This window comes from Cavia porcellus, unplaced genomic scaffold, assembly GCF_034190915.1.
Source record: "Cavia porcellus strain 051 isolate PalLab524CR breed Dunkin Hartley unplaced genomic scaffold, mCavPor4.1 scaffold_2, whole genome shotgun sequence".
Taxonomy (NCBI): domain Eukaryota; kingdom Metazoa; phylum Chordata; class Mammalia; order Rodentia; family Caviidae; genus Cavia; species Cavia porcellus.
In genome coordinates this window covers 33,914,861-33,936,979 of record NW_026947485.1, presented here as the reverse complement: position 1 = coordinate 33,936,979, position 22,119 = coordinate 33,914,861, and the positions used below count along the sequence as shown (strand labels likewise).

The following is a 22,119-nucleotide window of genomic DNA, read 5'->3' as shown; positions in this document are numbered from 1 at the left end:
GGCATGCATGTCATATGCTTAGTTTAATTTATTTGATGCATTTTGATTTGTTCAGCCTACAGCCAGTTGGTAATGATGCGATGATTTATGCTTCTGGGTATAACAGTGCTGGCAGTGCACGTCTGAGCTGATCTTTGGGACTTGCGCACATTGGTGTGTGTGTGTGTGTGTGTGTGTGTGTGTGTGTGTGTGCACATGTATGCATGCACATGTGCACATTTATGAGTACAAGATATTACAAGGAGCTGGAATCAAAATTCTTGAAATTGAGCAGCCCAAGTTCGGTCCTACCTATGAGACTCAGTTCCTATCTCAAACTTGAGGATGCTGTGACTGGGTGAATCAATCTCAGTTTCTCTCTCTCTCTTTTTCTCTCTTTTTGCCTGTCTCTCTCTCTCTCTCCTTGGATGATCCTTCTCACCTGCACAATATCTATCATTTGAAATTTTTGTATTTCAAATTTCGCTCACAGAATTGCTAAATAAACAAAGGGAAATGAACACTGTATTCCAAAACCCTCAAGTTCAAAACCACCCAGAGTTTTACAGGGAGTGCTTTTCTCAGAAAGTGCTTTGGCTTTTCCCTTTAGAAGTGGGTACATGTCCTTTAACACCCGTGACCCAAAGTGTGGTCCCTGGGACAAAACTAACACTGTCATTTGGGAGCTTTTTAGAAATGCAGAATCTCAGCCACAGCACATCCCTTTCCAGGGATGTCACTGAAAGAACCTGGGGATATTTTGAGTTGTTGTTTTGGTTTTCTGTTTGTATTTATCTACTTATCTAGTTTTTATTTGTGAGATGCACTCTGCATAAGTTGCATAGGTTTGTCATGAACTTGAAGTCTTCCTGAGATTACATGCAAGCACCACCATAACTGGCTGGGACCTGCATTTGAACAAGAGCCTCAGGTGACCCCTGTGTACAGTTAAGTCTGAAATGTGCTAATTTGACCAGAAACCATTTGCATAATGCTTAATTTATTTGGATTGCTCCTGAGTGTGGGATGCAGACGATATTTCCAAAACACCCTCCATTTTTCTGAGATGCTCACAGGAAAAGAGACTTAACTGAGGAGGTTGGACACTTGGATTAGCCTAAAGATCATTGGAGAAATGAGCAGGCATTTAGCAATGGGTTGCCAATGTTTGAAGTAAAACATGTATTTTCAACTTTTGGCAGTGTTTTAGATGACTTGAACTTTGTGGTTAAAGGAATGAGATACTTCTGCCACATGATCAAGGAATTGGGCTTGTCAGTTTGTCAAAGAGAAGACTTATAGATGTGAATCAGAGGGCTCTGAGGAGGAAAGGAAATAAGCACCTCCGTGGTGTCAGCTGAGAGTGCTGGATGGAGACCCCTGAACATTAGTAAGAGTTCAGGTCCATGAAATGAAGTGGTATTTTGAAGAGACAGCCAGCAGTGGACTGATGCACCAGCACCTACATTTAGAACATGCTCAAACACATCTACTCTCATAAATTCACTTTACCATCTGCAGATGTTTGTAGGATGAAGTAGGAAAGAAGGAAGATATGGCAAAGAGTCCTTTTTATATGTATCAGGACTTTCATGCTGCCCTTTGTAGTGAGTATGATGCCAGCATCTGGCAAGGGCCTTTGTGCTGGATGTTAACATGGCGGCAGAGCAATGAATGTGCATGAGAGAAAGCATGAGAGCTGGCCTCACCTTCCTAACAATCAGCCCCTTCATAACTTCATTCCAGTTGTATTGTTCACTTTTCTGTTGCTGAAAAAAAAATCTGACCCTTGCAATTGTAAAGGAAGGAATTGCTTATTAGCTCATGTTTTCATGGAATTTAGTCCACGGTCATCTGGCTCCAAGGCAGAACTATTATGGCAGAAAGGTGTGGTGGAGCAAGGCTGCTTAGTTAATAGTGACTGGGAAGCAGAGCAGGAGGCAGCAACAGAAAGGAAGGGGTAAAGACCAGCTATCGTACCAAAGACAATGCCTCCATGATGACCCGGACAAACTCAGAGTGTGCTTTGTTAATCCCCTTGGTGGCTTCTAAACCAATCAAGTTGACAGCTAATTGGTCTGTCTCATCAGTCATGAGAACTTTGCCTTCATGGCTCAGTCTCTTATTAGGTCCCAAACCCCCTTCACAGTGATGTAATAGGTTAACTTTTCAACATGTAAATTTAGGAGGACATAGTCAAACCATAGCACCTTATCCCCTCTCCCACAATGAAAAGCTTTCCCAGTCTGTCAAAGTGGGAAATTTATAGTATGATTACTTGGTCTGCGTCTGGCCCTAGACTGTACTACATTCCTTTCCTTTCCAGGTACACTCCATTTTCCTCTCTAATTCTCTAAATCTATCTGATCCCTGTGTTCCTAGCAATCTCCTAGTGCCACCCATTCCAGGTTAAAAGGACCTCTTCCTTGTGTGAACAAGGACTCTCTAAGTAGCATTCAACAGTTTGGATCGTCTCATATATTAATGTTGTGTTTCCCCAGTAAGGCCTCAGTTCATAAAGGTCAGAAACTGACAGTTTGGCAGTACCAGACTCCTTTATATGACAACACCTTGAATAATACTGGCAATTTGAAGCAAGCTCATTGCCTGATCTGTGGGTTTCAGCTGGGTTCCGGGTCATATCCAGCCTCATATCTAGCTCTAGTGAGGTGCTGGACCTTGAGGAGTGTTAGTAGATGCTGACAATTGATTGTTGGATCTAAGTAACAGAGTCATGTTTCACGTGAAACTTGAATCAAGTAAATTTTGCTTTTTATTAGTGTCTCACTTTACTTGATAAAAGATTAGTGGATGGAGCAAAACGAAATTAATTATGGAACAAGATAGGGTGCAAATAAGCAAACATAAAATCAGACCAGGCAGAAATAAATGGATCATAAAAGCCTTTCTGTATGACCCAAATTCCTGCAAATAAGAAAAATAAATAAAAGAAATATGTTTTTTAAACTTCCTTCTGAGACGGCAAAGACTTCTGTGGTTCTTGCTCTGTTTCATTACATCCTAGGCTAAGTGAGCTGGTGAGCCATCCTCACCTCTGCTGGGTGAGTCTTGCCTTCTGCAGAGATTTGCCCACTTCTGTAGGAGACAGGAACCTAGAAGGTGCACCATCCCAGCCACTCACATTATCAGCCCTACAAATTGGTTTTTATTTTCTTTGATACAAGAGCCTTTGATACAAGGTTGACAGCCAAATTGGCCTGTACGGTAGAATGAGGAAGTTCTGAATATTGTGAATAAAGAAGAGGGGAGAGGAACAATATGGAGAGTGATGATGCCTTTCATGTTTACAGTCCCAGATTTCAACTTAATAGGTGAGCTCTGTTCCCTGAGAAGCAGGAGAACACGGTGCAGTTCACTGTGACACTACCAGCTTGAGGCTTAGTGGAAGGGAGCAGGCTCTCCTGCCAAGTCTGGATTGTGTAGGCCGTTAAATAGTACTAAGACTTAGTTATTAAACATGTGATAGACATAATGTTTCTGTGGCTCTGGAATAAGGTGGTATTTGATTCAATTTTCAGACCTGGCATTACAAATTGTTTCAATTCAGATAATTTAAAGTCTCAAATACTGAATTTCCACATCTGAAAAGTAGGAAAACAGTAGCAATAACCTCAGTTTCTTTTTGAAGTTGAAATTAGGTAACAAGTGAATAGTGCTTAATTATTGTATCATATAGTATTTCATATTTTAAGCAACCCCAACAATTTATTTTCTGTCAGTATTTTTTAACTTAATTTTTTTTTTTTTATTTAGCCGCTTTACTGTCACAGTAGTTTATGTTCCACATAACTTGGCAGGGATTTTCCCACTTGTGCATTGTGCCTTCCCCGCTGTGGGAAGGCACCCACCCCATGGCGGGCAGTGGTAATGTTTTATAGATGCACCTTGCCAAGCTCAGCCCAGGCATCAGAAGCACTAGATTTAGTCTCTGTCATTCAGTCATCCTCAATCACAGTTATACATTTTCATGTTTTCAGCAGACCCCAGGCTTGTTGAGCATCAATATTTACCAAATCAGATGGAGCAAAGTAAGCTAAACCTTTTGCTTAACCTTGACAGATGATGGCATTGAAGTTAGAGAGATGGGTTACTTTCCCTTCTCTGGGAATATAAGGATTGGAGCTGGAGATGTTGAAGGCATTCTGGCCCAGCAGTTTTACCTCATTCTCATCTGCCACAAACCACTTAATTTCTTGCAATGACACTCCCTTCACCTGACAAACAACTTGCCTCCCAGTGTCTGTTATTATGCATTATCATGGTTCATCATGAGGTGGATTTGATTCTTCTGTTCAATTTTTATTTGATTATACTGATCAGAGGGCTTCATTCTGGTAGCTTTGTATGTAATATAACTAGAGAAAAGTTTTTAAAACATTCTTTGAAGGACACTTATGTATTTTGTCTGTGAATTCATTTGAAATAAAATTTGTTTTCCAATTGAGATAAGTTTACATTATTATCAAAACCAAAATCAAAAGAGAATGTTCAGTATTTGATTTCAGTAGAGTTAGATGGAATGATTGGATTTCAAGGGCTTGTTTTGTACCCTGTCTTCTGTGCTGATGGTTTAAAAATGTAATTTTAGATATAAGAGATGTGTACATCAAAGGACCATTTTATGAGACAGACTATGATATTATATTTACCACTATGTAACACAGAACCTTTTCTGTAATCCTGAGGTAATTTATTATTTGAAAAATTAGGATTATGTTTTTTCTTTTGGCTTATTAACTTTTCTTTACTTTGTTTCTACATTTTTCTAATAGTACATGTTGCTTATCCAGATTAATGGGTTTCATTTTGACAGATCTATGCATGTACATAATATACTTCTAATAATTTCCCTTCCATCACTACCCTTCCTCTACACACCTTTCTGCTTTCACCTGTTTTAGGGGAGTTCAATGTGAGTAATATCTTTTGGTCATATTTATGCCTCTATTATCTGATCTTATATCCCCCCCCCTTTCCGTTCTTTTGTTCCCACAACTTTATATACTGTCCTTCCAGGGATTTCTTCTTGGCTATTCTGTAAGGCTTTCCTTTGAAATCTGGATGAAAGTCTCTCTGACCCTACATTTCTTGCCCTCTGAATGCCGGGAAATACCAGTATCACATGGCCTATCACAATGTGTGCTATTAGTGGAAGCCCTGGTCAGGCCCACCTGGACCATGGTTGCAGTGACCTCTGAGTGCCTGGGTGGCTGAACACAGTGAAAGGAACCCAGAAGAGACCAACTCCGTGGGCAGTCCTTCTCAAGCAGGGATGTCTTCTGAAAAGAAAAGTTGGCACTTTTTAAAAATTAAGTTTGTTGGTGCAATTTAGATATACAGAAAGATTGTATTCATCATAGAAATTTGTACCTATATGTGATACATATTGATTCCTCTTTTTTCTCCAATCTCCTCCCCACCGTTCAGCTTTCTTTTCTTCCTTATTTACAAAGCTTTGTTTCCATTTTATCCTTCTTTTATCATTTTTTCCTTTTCCATTCCTTTCTTTCCCAACCCTTTCTTTATGAACAATTTCTTCCAGTTTCATGTTTGATCCTTATTCACTTTTTCAGTTTCTTACATCAGGGAGAAAATGTGATATTTACACATATGTCTCTGATTTATTTCACTTAAGAGTGTGGTCTCAAGGTGTATCCATTTAAAGGTTGACACTTTCACCACTGAGCCTGCAGTGGGCGGGGCCTTGCTAACTCCTGAGATGCCCCAAGGCATCTTTCTCCTTGCTCCTGAACAAGATACTTGGTTTCTTTTTAGTGACGCTAATTTCTTTAATAGCCATACATCCCCCAAATTATACATGATTCCTTTTAGGCCAAAATTTAAATCTTTAAGAATATTCCTGCTCTGCCTTTTGCCCACTGTAAATCTGGCCAAAAGCAGTAAGCAGTACCTGTGCCACAATTGGAAATTAGGTGGTGTTGAGATTACCTCCACCAGATTAATTGGCCTACCATCCATAATTGCAGTCTTTTGCAAAGTCTCAGGACATGGGAAAAGTGTGGACAAATTTTCTTCTAGAGTGTAAAACATATGGACTGTAGTTCAACTACTAATGGAGACCTTGTTCCCAACTGAAACCTCCTGAGTCTGGCCTTTACCATCTGCATTCTCATCAGCATTCTGGTCTTCTGTGTCTGATCAGAATACCCATCAGGTTCTGTTTATAGTATTCTAGGGCTTCTCTAACCCATATCTCCAAAACTTTGCAAACTTCTCATACAAATGGTTTCAAAGTCTTCTAAACTACATAATCAATTATAGTCTATTCTCATGTTACTCTTTTCTAATTATGGAGAAATTACTGGGATTAGGAAGGTGCTTGAAAGCTGGCACTCTTATATGAACATGGCAATGAGGTTCTTCCCTAAGTAACAAGCTTCTTCTCTTCTAGATTCTATTTCTGAGAGTTCTGGTACCCTTGGCCCATTCACCATAGAGCTTATTTCTAATGATAGGTTTTGGGCTTATGCTGGGTACCAAGTGTCAGGAAGGTGACCTACCTATTTTCTTTAGTTTGGTACTTATCAGGGATAAAGGCACAGGTGAGAGGACTAGGCTCAGACTGGGCTTCTCTCGGTGATGCCTTCTCTTTTCACCTGTATCCCCTTCCTGAAATCAAAGAAACTAAGAAGGAAGACACAGACTTTGTATCTAGGCACCCTCCGGCTTTAATTGAGGTTTAGCCATACAATAGTGTGGTCTTGGAAAAATTATCCATCTTTTTCTGAACTCCTGTAAATTAAGTAGGAATAACAGTCATATGTAATGTGAAGGAAGTACCATCATTAGGAGTAAAGGGACAGATTTTTACCTGGTATTGGCAACTTTTTTAGTGTCTGATTAATATTTTTGGACAGGTAATGTACATGCACCAATTTCCATAAAGAATATTAACAAATGCTACACCCATGTACTAATAACCAAAAAAAAGTTATGTGAACTCATGCCAAAATATCTTTGAACAGGTAAATGGGTTCATAGAGTACATATGAGTATCCATAGGATATTAATGTCATTCAAGTGATCTTTTCCTATACTTTTCTAGGTATTTTCACAATCACACTTGACCTGATATAGCATTTAGGTATGGGGATGTAGCAATTTTTTTATTGGTGGAGAATCTGTGTTTCTGTTGGGTTTACAATAAAATGAAAGGAGAAAAGCAATAAATCCCTAAAATAAAATCTAGTTGATAAGTGCTGTTAGAAAGGAATAAAGCCAGGAAAAGGGATTTTGGGGGCATGATCTTAATAGGTGGTCATAGAAAGCCCTGCTTAGAAGCAAAGATAGTTAAGTACTATATTGGATCGAGTCTCTTTCTACCTAGTATGACACCTGCTTTCCTGCTGTTGTTTAGGTTTTTATAAGCTGAAGGCAGAGTGAGGTGAGATGAGACACTGGTGAGCAATTCTGAGCTTTATCTTCTCTCAGTAACTAGAGAAAGTGCCTGAAAACTCATTCCAAACTTCTCTGAAGGGGTCCATTGTGCCTGGTGTTCTAGCCACCAACCTCCCCCAAAACTCACCCAGGGAGAGCTTCTGAGCCAGACCCAGAGCTTGTGGTGAAGCAACCACCAGCACATTGACCAGCTTTCCTCACAGGCAGCTGGCTCTGCCCTGGGCCTGGTGCACACTGTGTGTTTGCCCTGGCACCCAGAGCTTCAGCTGCATTTATGTTCACCCAGGTGCCAGGGCTTTCAAAACAAGGGTGGAAGTGTTTTGGTACTAGTTTTGGTTACAAAGCAGTATGCACCTGCCCAGGCTACCACACACCTGTATGACTACGCATCCTTCCCCCACACTCTTCCCTGTTCTTTCTGAATTGTTTGTTGGCGTAGCTGGGACATCAGCGGCTACTTCCTTGTCTGGGGTTAGGATGCTCATTGCTCTAAGTTAATTTCCTGTCTCAGTTCTGTGATCTCCATGGCAAGTCGTTACCTTGGAATTTGTTTCTGGGTATTATTTTTGAAGAAATCTTGCCCCTTAATATTTGTTTAATAAAGATGTATGAAGTTACCCCACTAGTGCTTCTCAATCCTGGCTACTTGATAGCATCACTGGCAACTTAAAAAGTTCTAGTATTGGGGTTCATTCCCAGAGGCTCTTGTTTGACTTCTCTGGGATGTGCTAGGGGCATCAGGAATTAGTAAAGTCCTTCAGGTAATTCAGAAAGCTTCCAGGGGCAAGTCACTGACTTAGAATGTGAGGAAACCCATGGATGTGGGAGATGTCTCCCTTTTTTTCTTCCCTTCTTTCCTGTTGAATCCTGGGCCTTTGCTCTAAGTGATATCCATGACCCTTGTAAATTTTTTAAAACTTTCAGATCAGGTCTTATTTGATTGCCCAAGTTGAGCTTGAACTTGAAGTGCTCAGCCTCTGATGTCACTGGGATTATAAGCATGTATCAGTGTACCTGGCAAGACTCATATCTTGATTTTTACATTAGTCCTCTTGGATGAAGGTGGCAGATGCCCTGGAATCTGGAATACAGCATCTATGTACACGATGTAAATTTTTTGAAATGGAGCAATAGTCAATTGTTTTCTACCCCCTTAATAAAATATTTTTCCTGCTTATAAACATGGCACATATTTATAACCTATTGAGTTTATGTAGAGAAGTACAGAAATGTTATAAATCTTCTCAAATGCTGCCATGCAGAAAAATAATGCTTTCTATATTTGGTGATACATATGTTCATCTCTCCCTGCTTATATACATGTAGGCTAATTGTGAACTCAACAGTATAGAATACATCATGCATACTGATCTGGAACCTCTGTGTTTTGTGCCATGTCTATGGCATGGACAACTTTTCATAAATCCACAGAGTCATTTTAGTTAGATCTAATGTGCCTAAAAAATAGAGCATCTACTTCATTGTTAAAGCTTGTTGTATGTTTTTTTTTTCAATATAAGGCAAACAGCAGTGTTTGGAGGCTGTCCTGTCAGTAGGCTGTCAGATGTGTCTGGGAAGTTATGGTCTGGGAATGGAAGGGCTTTGCAAAGGTGGCTACAGTTACTTCTTGTAGTCCAGGTCTCTGTTGAGTTTTTATTATTTGAACTTCCCTTTTTGCATGCAGAGAGGATAAATTTTCAGTAGTAGTCATCAAAGAGTTGCATCCTGAGCACTCATGGGTGGGCACCCCAGTGTTCACCCACTGCTATTCTGTAAGCTCTCCTCAGATATTCTAAGGAAGCTGGAAATATATAATTATAAGTGAAATGTCTTAACTTTTAAAAAAGAAGATAACTAATTTTTTAAAATTAAAAGGATTGTGGGTCCAAAATGAAACATACCTGGGGCTTTCTATGGAAATCAGACTGATTTGGGTCAACAAAGCCATTTGTGGTCATACTTCAACTCTAAAAACACTGAGTGAAGGCACTGGTCTGTGGGCAGTCATTACACAAAAGAATAGAAATATGAAGGTAAAAAGTTATTATGGTCCTTGCCTTGGATGGGAGGGGGTAGCTTATAGTTTAGAACTGTTCTTAAAATTTGATCCCCGAGTAACAACCATAACATCACCAGGGAACTGGTCAGAAATATAGTACTCGTGTGCACATTGAATCAGAATACGTATTTCAGCAAACTTCCAGTCTGCATGTTGGAAAACCTTCCCTGTGGTTCTAATGCCTGCTGAAGTTTGAGAGTGCCGATCTGGAAGGATAGTTGGGTATACAGGCAGGGACATAAGTGGTGTGAATCACGAGACTTTTCTGAAGTGTGTGGCTCCACCAGAATCTTTATAGGGTATGTAAAGACTGACCAGGAGAAAAGTTGGGAAGGGTGTCCCCAGGGATGGGAGTAACTGAAGCAGTAGAGAGGAGGGGACAATGTATGAAAGGAGTCTTTGGAGGAGGATGGCCAATTAGTGCATGTTAATGGGCACTGAAATATGTTCTGGGAAATATAATTCCTAGAGTCTGGAAACGTATTTTCCACCTTGAAGAGTTCATATTTCCCCAAGCTTCTATGTCACACTCAACCCTGGACCTCCCAACTCAGCACCCTACCACAGGGTAGGGATTGTTAGTGCAGATCCATGTCACCCCAGGACAGGCAGCAACCCAGGTATGGATTTGTGGGCACAAGCAGAGTTATTATAAAGTCCACTGTGAGTGTCATTTCTGTACACATAGATATGATTCCATACCCCTGCTAAAAATTCTCTAGTAATGTCCAATAACCACAAAACATAAAACAGCTTACCTGCCCTAGAACCCAAGGGCGGCTGGCTCCAGTTTATTTTTCTTTTCTTTCTTTTTTTTGGTCTTTTTCCTTTGTATCGGTACTGGGGATCGAACTCACAACTGCCTGCTTGCAAGGCAGGCGCTTATGCCGCTGAGCTAAATCCCCAGCCCCTCCAGTTTATTTTTCCACTACTATGTTGGTCAACTTTCCATCACTACAAAAAATATCTGAGATAATTTGAAAAAAAAAATTATTAGCCACCTGGTTTGAAGATTCAACTCCATGATCATTGCTTTTAGGCCTTTGTTGAGGGGTCTGATGGTAATGGTGGGGAATATTTTGTACAGCAAAACTGCTACCACACAGCTAGGAAGCAAAAGCCAAAGTGAGTAGAGGGCCAAGGACCAAAATCTACCTCAAGAGCAAGGCTCCAGTGACCTAAAGAATACCCCCATGGTCCTACCTCTACAGATTCCCAGTCTCTCCAATAGCACCACTCTGAGGACAAAGCTTTTAACACATGGGGCTTTGAGGGACATTCAGTATCCAAACTCTAGAAACTGTATGTCCCAGAGCACAATCCAGTGTCCATTAACAAGCACTAGCTGGGCCAGCCTCAAACACTCCCTTCATACCCTCTCCCTCCTCTCTACTGCTTCAGTTACCCCCGTCCCTGGGAACAACCTTTCCAACTTTTCACCTGTCTAGTCTGTAACATCCTTTAAGATACCGGTGGAGCCACAGACTTCAGAAAAGTGTCCTTGATTATGCCGCTTACACTTCAGTTATTGCAAAGGCCTGTGTGATCCCTTCATTGAAGCCAGTCCATCAGTTTTTGCAAGTGGAGTTTGGGAGGAGGACAAACAAACCTACCTGTTCTATTTTAATCTTTAGAGATCTATGATGTATAAAGAGGAAGTAGTTTGAACTCAGGAAAACTTGCATCCATGACTAATGGACTTATTCCTCTTTCTTCCTCTGCCTTTTTTTTTCTTTTCCCTTCCCCTCCTTCTTTCCCTCCTTTCCTCCCTTCCTCCCCTCCTCCCTTCCTTTCTTTCTTTCTTTCTTTTCTCTTTCTCTCTCTTGCTCTACATCCTCATTCCCTCCATCTCTCTCTGTCTGTCTCTTTGTCTCTCTCTGTGTCTCTGTCTGTCTCTCTGTCTCTCTCTATGTCTCTGTCTCTCTCTGTAACTTCGGTTTTATAAGTGTATGAGTTGGACTTGTTTCTGTTTTGAAATGCTGTGATGGGGGAGATGGCGGGAGCTCCCCCTGCAGGCCTTCTGGAGTAATGTCTTGTCAGTAATTCACAAAGAGCTGAGTGAGACCCCACATTGGGAGGACTATAATGTCAGGAATATAAAAAGAGGTAGAGATTGCATTCATTAACTGTTAAAAATTATCCAAAGGTGCATACGTTTAACATGTTTATCTCTCAGGGAGTGTGAAGGACATTTTTGACTCATTTGTTGTAAAATGGTGTAATAAGTTCAAGAAATTAGTATTTCTTTTGTTTACAATCATGATTCTTACACTGTCACAATTAAGTAGCAATCTCCTCCATTCTGTCTGTGGATTTAATATTTCTTCTGAGCTAAATATGAGCTGGTTTTTCTTTTTGATTGATTTGGGTGTTCATTCAAGTAAATTACAAATATTTACATCTGTCTTCCATGAGTACATGTAACAAGGTGCCTTATAGGCGTCAAAAGTGGTATTTACAGTGTGTAGCATTTGTGTTTCTATTTAATAACTGATTTTTTTAACCTACAAAGATGGGTTCCTAAATTATAAGGTATACTAATTGTGACCCAGTGTACACTATGATGAATTATAGAAAGGTTCATCTAAGCAAGTAAACTGCCCTTCTTAGAAGATTTATGCCCAACATTTGATTTATACCATTTTCTGAATAATTCTGTAAATTCTCCTTCAGTACCTATCCTATTTGTTAACATCCAAATTGAATATTCTTCTTAACAAAGCGCAAATTAGTTATCATCTTATGAAATTGTTGTCTTGGCTGGAGAACACTGGATGCATTTCAGAATCTCGGTGTGCAATTTTGTGTGCAAGACCAACTTCATCCGGGCCAACCTGGAGCAGAAGGTTGTGCTCTTGTGTGGAAATCTGATGCTTGGCCTCTTGCTAAGTAGATGAAAAAGCCAGTTCACCTCTCTACGCATATTAGACTGGATTTTTTTTCTTGGTCTTCTCTAGCCTTATTCAAATATTGCAAATGAAATGATTGAGGCATTGACCTCATTTAAGTGTTGAAAGCAGCATTGGAAATCTAGAAAAGGGAAAGTTACTTGTATTTACCTGAAGACGTAAACATAGCTTAATGCCAAAGCATCTAACGGATTAGCAGTAGCCTGGGCATGTTCTGTGGACACATCTGCCTTGATCTTAATTGCATCCTCTGTGTTATTTTTCAGTTGCAAATGAAGCTGGAGACAAGAATGCTAGACCGCTTGCCCGCTTCTCCCGTGAGTAAATCAGGATTCACTCCTTATCTGTGCTCTTTCAGAACACGTTCTACAGAGGTTTTTTCTTGTGTGGTTCACGTCATTATTATATGTGTTCATACAGCAGTAATATAGGAAATATCTTTAGTTGGTTAATGCTTCGTGTGGGCCCCATCATGGATGAGGTGCTCCTAGCTCTGGGCTTTTCAATGCTCAGGTCTGTAGTTTCCAAACTGTGCTCTGGTACTTGTGCTATTCAAAAAATGGCCCTCAGAACTGCACAATCAACCTTATCCCTACTTCTGAGAAATACACAACCTCGGGCTCCTGCCCCAGATCTACAGGACCAGACTTTGCATTTTAACACATCTCCAAATGATTCTTGTGTGCTTAAGTGTTTGAAAAGTTCTGTGCCAGGAATGTTCTCAGAGTGACCTTTTAATGAAGATACAGTGAAGACAGTATGTGAAACACTTACAGCTGCCCACATGTAGACACATAGAAAAGCATCGCCGTCATCTAGTATGGCTGTGTGGACTCTCTTTTCTCTCTACCTCAATTGGTGATGTTGTGCTGGTGACTGGTTCTCGGTAGGCACCGGGAAATTCCTGAGGCTGTTAACAAGCTGTGGAGTTTCCCTGACTCCTTTGACAGGAGATCAGGGGTCAAAAACCTCTCAAAGGGGTGTGTGTGTGTGTGTGTGTGTGTGTGTGTGTGTGTGTGTGTGTGAGAGAGAGAGAGAGAGAGAGAGAGAGAGAGAGAGAGAGAGAGAGAAAGAGAGATCTGCACATTGTATAACAAGTAGGCTCATGCTTTGTAGTGCAGATCTGGAGCCCTGGAGATGGAGCGCAGTGTGGAAGATGCTACAACTCTGCAATGCAGAGTGAGAAATGGTTGTGTTGAAAATCAAAATAGATGGGGGGCACCTCTACCATCCCCCTACCCCCATACAACCAACACTATCTGTGCCTCACGTTTTTTCCCTTTTATTTACACTATCTGGACCTCAGCTTTCCCAGTTGAGAAACAGAGAAGACATACCTTTGTGAAAATGTGGCTGTTTTTGGCAGCCGTGTGCAAGCGGAGCCTGCAGCCTCCTCACTGCACCGCTCATACAGGGCTGAGCAGGGCTGAATCTGTGGCATGCAGGACTAAATCAATACATAAAGTTTAATTTCTTTAGTGACAAGTCTTCTAAATGGAGCCTTCTAGCTCATTTCGAAAGGCTTCAAACTTTGGTGCAGATTTCCTGGGAATGATTTTTATAGAACTGTAATAATGTATGATAATGAAAAATCACTAAGTGCTCACATTTTAGAAATTGAGTAATGAAACACTCACTTCTCATGGACCCTATTTTTCACTGCTCTCCTACCTGGAATCATTATTTCCAAAATAAGTATTTCATCCCACAGCTCAATGAAGATAATGAATGTGCTTTTAACCCATTTATTTTTCATCTCCTGAGCAATAATCAGGTGAATTAATAAGCTGGCATTGTAATATGTCCACACTAGCTGCTGCCTGGTGGCTGTGTCCCACAGGAGTTCCTGGTCCTCGGTACAAGGTGTGAGGAGTGAAGAAATTGTTGGGGTCCTTGAGCCAGGAAGCCAGGAGAGAAAGCATGTTTTTTTTTTTTTTTTTTTTTTTTTTTTTGTAGATGGTGTCTATAACTTTTAAATTGTATAACTTGAGTTGGAAGGGTATATACTTTGAACACTTATTAGCTGGAGATAAATGAGGAAATGAGGAAAAATCTCTATTAGGAAAAAAGTAATTAGTAGCAATTAGTAATTAGTAGATGGGGCTGATTCAGGACAAAAGATAATTCAGAAAAAAAAAAAATCTCCTGACCTAATGCAGTTCCCTGGAAGAACGTTAGGTGGCACATTAGCTACTACATCTTTCTGTAGCAGATCCCAGAAAGGGAAAGAAGTAGGCCTCTTTTAGGAAAGAAAAACAGTGCTCAATGTGGCATTGTTCCATTGATATTCACTTAACTTGGAGTGAGTGAAGGGCTCACTTTGGATGGAGGAGGAGGATTTGGGCCATAAACTTCCCTTCAGGGACTGGAAGATGAAACACTGCAGTATTGTCTAATTTTTGCCTCCAGCAAGACAGATGCCAAGCCCTGGCCATGCGCATTACCCAGCAAATAACTGGGCACGATGGGCATGGCAAGCATGAATCTCTGCTAGATGACTGGACCTTTTGAGAGGGGACCCGAGGAGAGGGAGCTAACTATGATGATGGACACCACGGAGGGATTTTGTGAGACTCTTACCCTATCAGAGGCTGCTTTGCTACTCTTGCCTCATCCTCATCATTCCTGGCTCTAGCTTTTGCTCTTCTTTTCCTGCACCAGGGATTAAGCCCAGGTACTCCTGCATGCTCAGCAGGCACTCTACCACTGGGTTATATCCTAAGACCTTTTAGAATTTTATTTTGAGACAGTGTCTCACTACATTCACCTCAAGCTTGCAATCCTCCTGTCTCAGCCTCCTAAGTAGGTACTATTACAGACATATATCAGTATGCCAAGCTGAGTTCCAGATTTTGACCAATCTGACTCCAATTAGAACATCTGTTTCATTACCTTGGGCACAGAGATAACACCAAAGTGTTTCTAGGAGAGGCAGAAAGAAGAGGGAAGGAGAAGTGAAAAAATACGAAGGTGTAAGTTACTCTGTTCCTCTCAAAATCTACAGGAGAGGGGTTAAGAGTGATTTTGGCCAAAAGGCACTGTAGGAGATTAGGGGACTCTGGCTTTGAGAGTTGGACCCCTCACCAAGCTAACTGTCCTGAGCCTGGATCCTCTGTGTGTGGGGACTCCCCCTTCTGCAGTGGGTAGATGAGCTTCTTACCTGGCCTAGGGGACTCAGGTTTGACATTTCTATGGCTTTGGGAATTGGGGTCTTAGAGTTTGATAATGCAGGGGTCAGCACAGAACAAAGCCTTGGGGTCAGGTCACGTGTGTCTGAGTAGGAGATGCTCACAGTGAGTGTGAAAGGCGTTGGGAGTTACCCAGATGAGAAGATACAGCACACACATCCCAAGCAGGGCAGCACAGGGACAGAAAGAGCCTCATGTTTTAGGGATACCGGCAGAGGGGCAGCCTGGGATCAAATGAAGTGGAGCCTTTGTGCCAACCTTAGGAATGGTTCTACCTCTGGGGAGGCTTGGAAGAGTTTTCACATGTGGCTTGTATTCCACTCTCTTTCTGGAACCAGGGTGGCCTCTTCCAATCATTGCTTTGCTGTAGAGAGCTGCCTTTCTCAAACAGGTCTGGAACCAGCCAGGTGAGGAACTCCTGGAACCCCATAGGTCTGACATCAGGGCTTCTGAAATGGAGCCAGCCCACTGGGAGCTGTGGGTCTTGTACTGGTGAGGATAATTTCCAGGGTCAAGCTGCAGAGCCCTCTACCCCAAAGATTCCTGCTTTATGTGTCTGACAGTCTGGCCCTGGGATGGCTGGTTCCTGGAAGCCAAGGAGCCTATTACTGAGCTCTGTGCTGAACAGCTGTTCAGGAGGAGATGCTGTTGAATGAAGGCAGAGTGATCCAGGTCCCTGCCTGCAGCTGTTCCACTGCTTTCCCTCAACCTCATGTCATAAGTAGCCATGAGCTACCCCATTGTCACGCATACTCCAGAACCCTCTGGAGATTGTGCTCAAGGGGTCTCCTGAGAGGCTTGTGGGAGTGGGAGAGAGACTGAGGCGTCAGGCGTAGCTTTTAGATTCTGCATCCAAGAATCCTGAACTCTTGTTGAGTTTTAGCTGGTAACTTAACACCTTGTAGCCACTCTTTCCTCACCTGGAATTTGGGATAATACTGAAACTTTCAGAGTTTTTGTGAATGATCACACAGAAGGATCAGTTTTAAAATACATAAAAACATGGTCACTGACCTTTTAGAACATGTTTGGGTTCCGGTTGACCCTGAGTCCAGGACTGCCTGATGGAACAGAGATTACTCCTTCAGTGCCACAGGAGGCTGGGCAGGTGAGGTGGACAGTGGCCCAGGTAATGGGGATTTAATTAGATGCAATTTCTCAGTAATTATGAGGGGTTGTTAGGCTACATATTATTACCCTGAGTCACTAGTCTTTTCCTCTACCATTCATTTGCCCTTCTTCTCTCTAGTCTGCACTTCTTCCTTTACTATTCTTTTCTTTGCCCTGTCTCCCTTTCACATGTTAAGGCCAAGTGTATTGTTCCGACACAGTCACAGGGTGGCAGAACAAGCCAGATTGTGTGTGGTTTTCTCTGCTTCAGGAGATCTCCTGGAAGAGGACGCATTCAGCTTTGGATAGAGCTGGCTTGAAGGAATCCCGAACACTGGCACTCCCTCTGTGCAGAGGGAGTCAGTGGCCCCAAAGCCTGAGTAGCTGGACAGCTCCATTCTGGAGTTTTGTTTGCTTATTTAAATGAGAGGAGCATAATTGCTCCTCTGAGAGGAGCAATCATTGAAAAGAAGATAGTGCTAGCAAAAGCAGTAGGAAAAAAAGAGGTGAATTAGGAAAGTCTTCAACTTTGGCATCTCTCCTGGAGGAAGTTGTTGTTAGAATTCAGTTCCCCTGTTGGAGAGTGGAGTATTGTAGGTGCATGGGGAGGTGCTGACTATTTCTGTGCTGTGTGTGTGAGCCCATCCCTGGCAGAGAAGGCACAGGCTGGCACGAATATGCAGAGAGGACAAGCCCTGGGACTGGAAAAGAGGCGGATATCCATGTGAAGCCCCCGGGAAAACACAAAATCGTGTTGCAGAAGGTGCTTGGGGTCATGGAACTTTTCTAGATCGATTTCACAGCTAGGGGAGCTGTAGTCAATGTAGGGAGCTTGAGTTAGGGTGAGGAATCAGAACAGTGAGAACCAGGAAAGGATGTAATGAGCAGGAGGACAGCGTGAGAAGTAATGTGAGTAGTGGGCTGTGGGCTGGATTCTCAGTGCTGTTTTAGGGGAATGTTAGAGAGACAGCCATGTAGAGCACTCAGGACAGGTGAGATTGATGAATTTACAGTGTTATGGCAAGCTAGTGTAGATTAGCTCATAGAAGCTGCCGGGCAAGGGAGGAAATAGGTGATTGTTTAATGCATGAAAAGTTTCAGGCATGCAAAATAAATAAGCTATATGACACCATCATGACTGTAGCTCACAATGTAGTACTGTGCAATTTAAAATATGTTAACAGGATAAATCTCATATTAAATCATTTTAATACAAAACTCAAACAAATGTAAAACACAAGGACATTTTTGCAGGTGATCATGGTGATACTGTCATAGGTGTATGTATATGGCCAAAAGAATAAAAATGTGTATTAAATATGTGCAGATCAGCCAGGTGTGGTAGTAATTCCAGTACTCTGGAAGGCTGAGGCAGGAGAATTTAAATTTAAACCCAGTCTGGGCAGATTAGTAATTTAGCAACCCTGTTTCAAAATAGAAATTAAAAACAAAAAGGTCTGGGAATGTAGCTCAGTGTGAAGGCCTTGGATTCAGTCCCCCAATATCACACACACACACACACACACACACACACACACACACACAGGGTGGGGTGGGGGGAGAGATAGGTAGATAGAGAAAGAGAGAACTCCCATTTTATTGTACGCCAAATATAGCTCAACAAAGTTTAAAAAGTAGAAAAGAGCACAAAAATAATTTAGAGATTTCATAATTTTTCTTAAACAATCCTAAGTACTCCTAGAAACTTCAGTTCTTCCACAGAGTTCTAGGCTCAGATTTGGTAAAATTCAAGAACTAAGCCTCCCTGTTTCACACGTATCCCAGAAAACAGATATACTCGCTGTGGAAGCTCCAAAATCTGTATCTGCCAGTGGCTCAGAGGTAGCGGTGTGGCTCACTGGTCCTTGGCGTGGGACCCGAAGAACTTGATGGAAATGCAGGCCCCATCTCAGATGTGCTGTATCAGAAGCTCTTGGAATGGGTCCTAGAAATCTGATTCTTGATTTGTCTCTCCTTACGCATATTCATTCTGTATCTTTTATTTCCACTTTCTTGTTAGGAATCAAATGACATTCCTCAAGTTTCTCATGCATAGCAGCCTTTGACCAACTCTTTATTCCTTCGGTGTCTGCTCAGCCCCTTGTCCTTAGCATCTCACCTTCTGCTCCTTTAACGTCATTTATTTATTTTATTTTTTGCCTAAATACAGACTGGTTTCTTCTCCTTTAGTGGGGACTCTGGTACCACCTGTGAAGATCACAACAAATACTTGCTCCATGTTACATGTGTAAACATTAAATTTATGTAATTTAAAAATCTGATCAGAAAATTTTTGTGTGTAATGTGACCCTCAGGAAAGCAAAGAAGACATGGTTTAGTTATTATGCTACATGTAGTCTCTGTTCCACCCTCTCAGTGTGCATTCTTTTCAATAAACTTAGGATGAAATCTTGGGTTCCAGTCAAAGATTGAACAGTTTAATCTGAAAACTCTCCCATTTTTGATACGTATGTTGAGTAAAATATTTAAAAGTACTTTTCAACATATAGTTAGATTTACAATGAAGGAATGCGGAGGTGCCAGGAATGAAGGAGTTATGTAATATTAGCACCGTGAGAGGTACACATACCCACCTATTTTGCAGCTGCATAGCATGTTGTAGTCAGGGGTTGTACACAGAGAACAATTCAGATCAGGTCATACATAATATTTTTATAAAATATTTATAAATATTTATAATATTTTAATAATATTTTTATAATGGTCACCGGGAGTTAACACAAGAAAATGCAGGAAATCTACCCGCAACACGATTATTTAGAGCCTAAACCCCTACAGCAATGTGCTACATGAGTCCAGATAAAAACCCAGAGCTCAGGACAATGCCTCCCACGAGTCCAACTGGAGGTCCAGAGCCCACAAGAAGGACTTACACCAGTCTCTTTTACGGATCCGTGCCGGGAAGACCCAAGGGTCAGCGGTGGAAGCCAGAAAGTCTATGTCAGCAGGATGAAGGAGCTGTGCTAGTGGGATGAGGGTTCTACACTGGAGCCGAGAAGTCACACTCACAACAAAAACCAGGGCTATCCTGAAAGGCACCACAGCTGTCCTCAGCGACACGGAGGCCCTGAGCTCCTCCGACGACAAGCACAGTTGGGTACGTGCCAAGAAGCAGCATGACGAGTTCATCCTGGAGACCAAGCAGCACATGTCTTCCCCTCTGGAGCCAGGAAGCAATGCTCCATGTGAGTACCAAAACTTCTTCAGGAGAACCAACAGCTCAGACAGCAACTCGTAGAGAACCCACAGTGCCTCCTTAAGGCCTCAACCCTCAACACCTCCCTTCTTCTCCACCTATTTATCCTGGCAGCTCTCCTCAGGTGGAGCATTTTCTCTCAATGCATGGTGATGTAATCCAGCTGGCGTTAAGTTGACCACCAGTTCTCAAACCATAACATAGCATAAGGATGGAGCTACGAAGTCATGGCATCTAGTACCACAAAGGATGAAGCCATGGGTTGTTCAGTATGAGGAATTGGATATGAGATTCTGCTTATAGTCAGATTCTTAAAACATATGGCAGATTTTGTTTCCTAAAAATATTTGTATCTATATCTCCCATCCAACGTGCTCTTCTTACAGTGTGATGCTGACAAACCTCCCACTGAGATCTGAAGTCTGTATGCTTTCCCTTGAATCTGATGGCCTATAACTGTAGCAGAAATGATACTATGTGACTTGGAAAGTTGGATTGTCAAGGTGATGTAACTTCTACCTGCTGCCTGTTGGGATGCTTGTTCTTAGAGCTGCCCCCATGCTGTGAGGAATTAGGAAGAGCTTATGGGGTTCCACGTCTGAGCCTTCCCAAAGTGCATGTTCATCATCAGCTCACCACAGGGAGCATACATGGGTACAAACAGAGAATCAGAACCCCAAGAGCTTGAGATAGTGACTAAGCAAAAGAAAATGTAAACTAGATCTAGTTAAATGTGAGCTGAAGATGTAAAAATAATTGAAACCATAGACATTTTTAAAAGGGAAAAACTTAAGAGAACATCGAGACGTGTAAAAGGTACCATTTAAAAACCCATTTAAACACACAGTTTATTCAGGTGTGCTGGATACAACTAATGAGAGAAATAATGAACTAGAAGAACGATATCATTGAGATTATCCAGAGTGCAGCACGGAGGAGTGGTAAACGTGACAGTGTAGTCAAGCAGTATGGAAGAAAGGATGAAAATGTTAGCATATATCAAATATGAATTCTAGAATGAAGACCAGAAAGTGTACGGAAAAAATAACCACTGATATTCTAATGGCTGAGAATTTTGCTAAATTGATTAGTAATACATGAATCTTCAGATTGAAGAGTCTTAATTTGTTTCAAGAAAGACAATGAAAACTAATCTCTTGCTAGACACATAATGAACATCTCAGACAATGAGAAAATTCTATAGACAATCAGAGAACAAAAACAGGTTAGGACTGGTATCTGAGACTGCAGGTTTAGCTTTTTCATATCGAAAGAGCCTCAATTCTTATCTCAACCTCTGTACCCACACTCCAAAACAGAGTGTATTTCCCAGTATTATTTGAAGCTAGGGTAACCATATAACCAAGTTCTTGTGAACAGAATGTAACCAGAGCTATCAGGAGAAAGCACAAAAATTTGCTTGAGACTTTTGTGCCCCCATTATACTTTTTTTTGTCTTTATCCCTTTTCTGTCCTGCTGCCTGGAACACAAATGTGATACCTAGAACTCTAGCTACCATCTTGAACTGTAAGGATAAATCCCATATTCAATGGTTGATAGAGCAGGAACCAAGGATTTTGTGGAACAGAATTGCTAAATCAATTCTCAAATGGCTGCATCCAGATTTTTGTATAACAGAGATGCAAACCTCTATCTTGTTTAATCTACTGGAATTTTGAGTCTGTGATCCAGACACATTTGATCCTAAATGGCACATCTGCTAGGAATTAATCATTAGGTTGATTGCAGACTTTTTAGTGGCATATTTAGAAGCCAGAACTAAAATTGAATAATGTTTGAGTGGTGTTGAGGAAAAAGTATGTCTACCTGGAATTCTGGGTCGGCAGTTTCTTTTTTTTTTTTTTTCCTTTCTTTCCTTCTTTTTTTGTACCAGGGATCCAACTCTTGACCTAGTGCTTTCTGGGTAGGCACTTACACTACTGAGCTAAATCCCCGGCTCCTCTACCTGAAATTCTATACTGAGATAATTTAACAATGAGGGAAAAAGCCAAGCATGCTGGCACACACTTATTATGCTGGCATTTGGGAGGCTGAGGCAGGAAAACCACAAATTTAGGCTCAGCTTGGACATTTTGTCTCAAAATGAAAAATAAAAAAGGGAAGATCAGTCAATGTGAAGTCTTTGGGTTCAATTCCCAGTACCACAAAAAAAAAAAAAAAATGAAAAATAGGAAGAGAAAAAAAAGAGTGAGAAG

At 41.4% G+C, this 22,119-nt stretch overlaps 1 protein-coding gene across 10 annotated transcripts in view; it reads left to right on the top strand.

Moving 5' to 3' along the window:
- Pde1c (phosphodiesterase 1C) overlaps positions 1-22,119 on the top strand; it is a 599,125-nt gene that overhangs the window by 186,030 nt on the left and 390,976 nt on the right. For all 10 annotated transcript variants that reach the window (XM_063240413.1, XM_063240402.1, XM_063240411.1 and 7 more), the window contains exon 2: positions 12,654-12,704. In XM_063240413.1, coding sequence (XP_063096483.1) covers positions 12,654-12,704 — 51 coding nt within the window. The remainder of the gene's footprint in view (positions 1-12,653; positions 12,705-22,119) is intronic.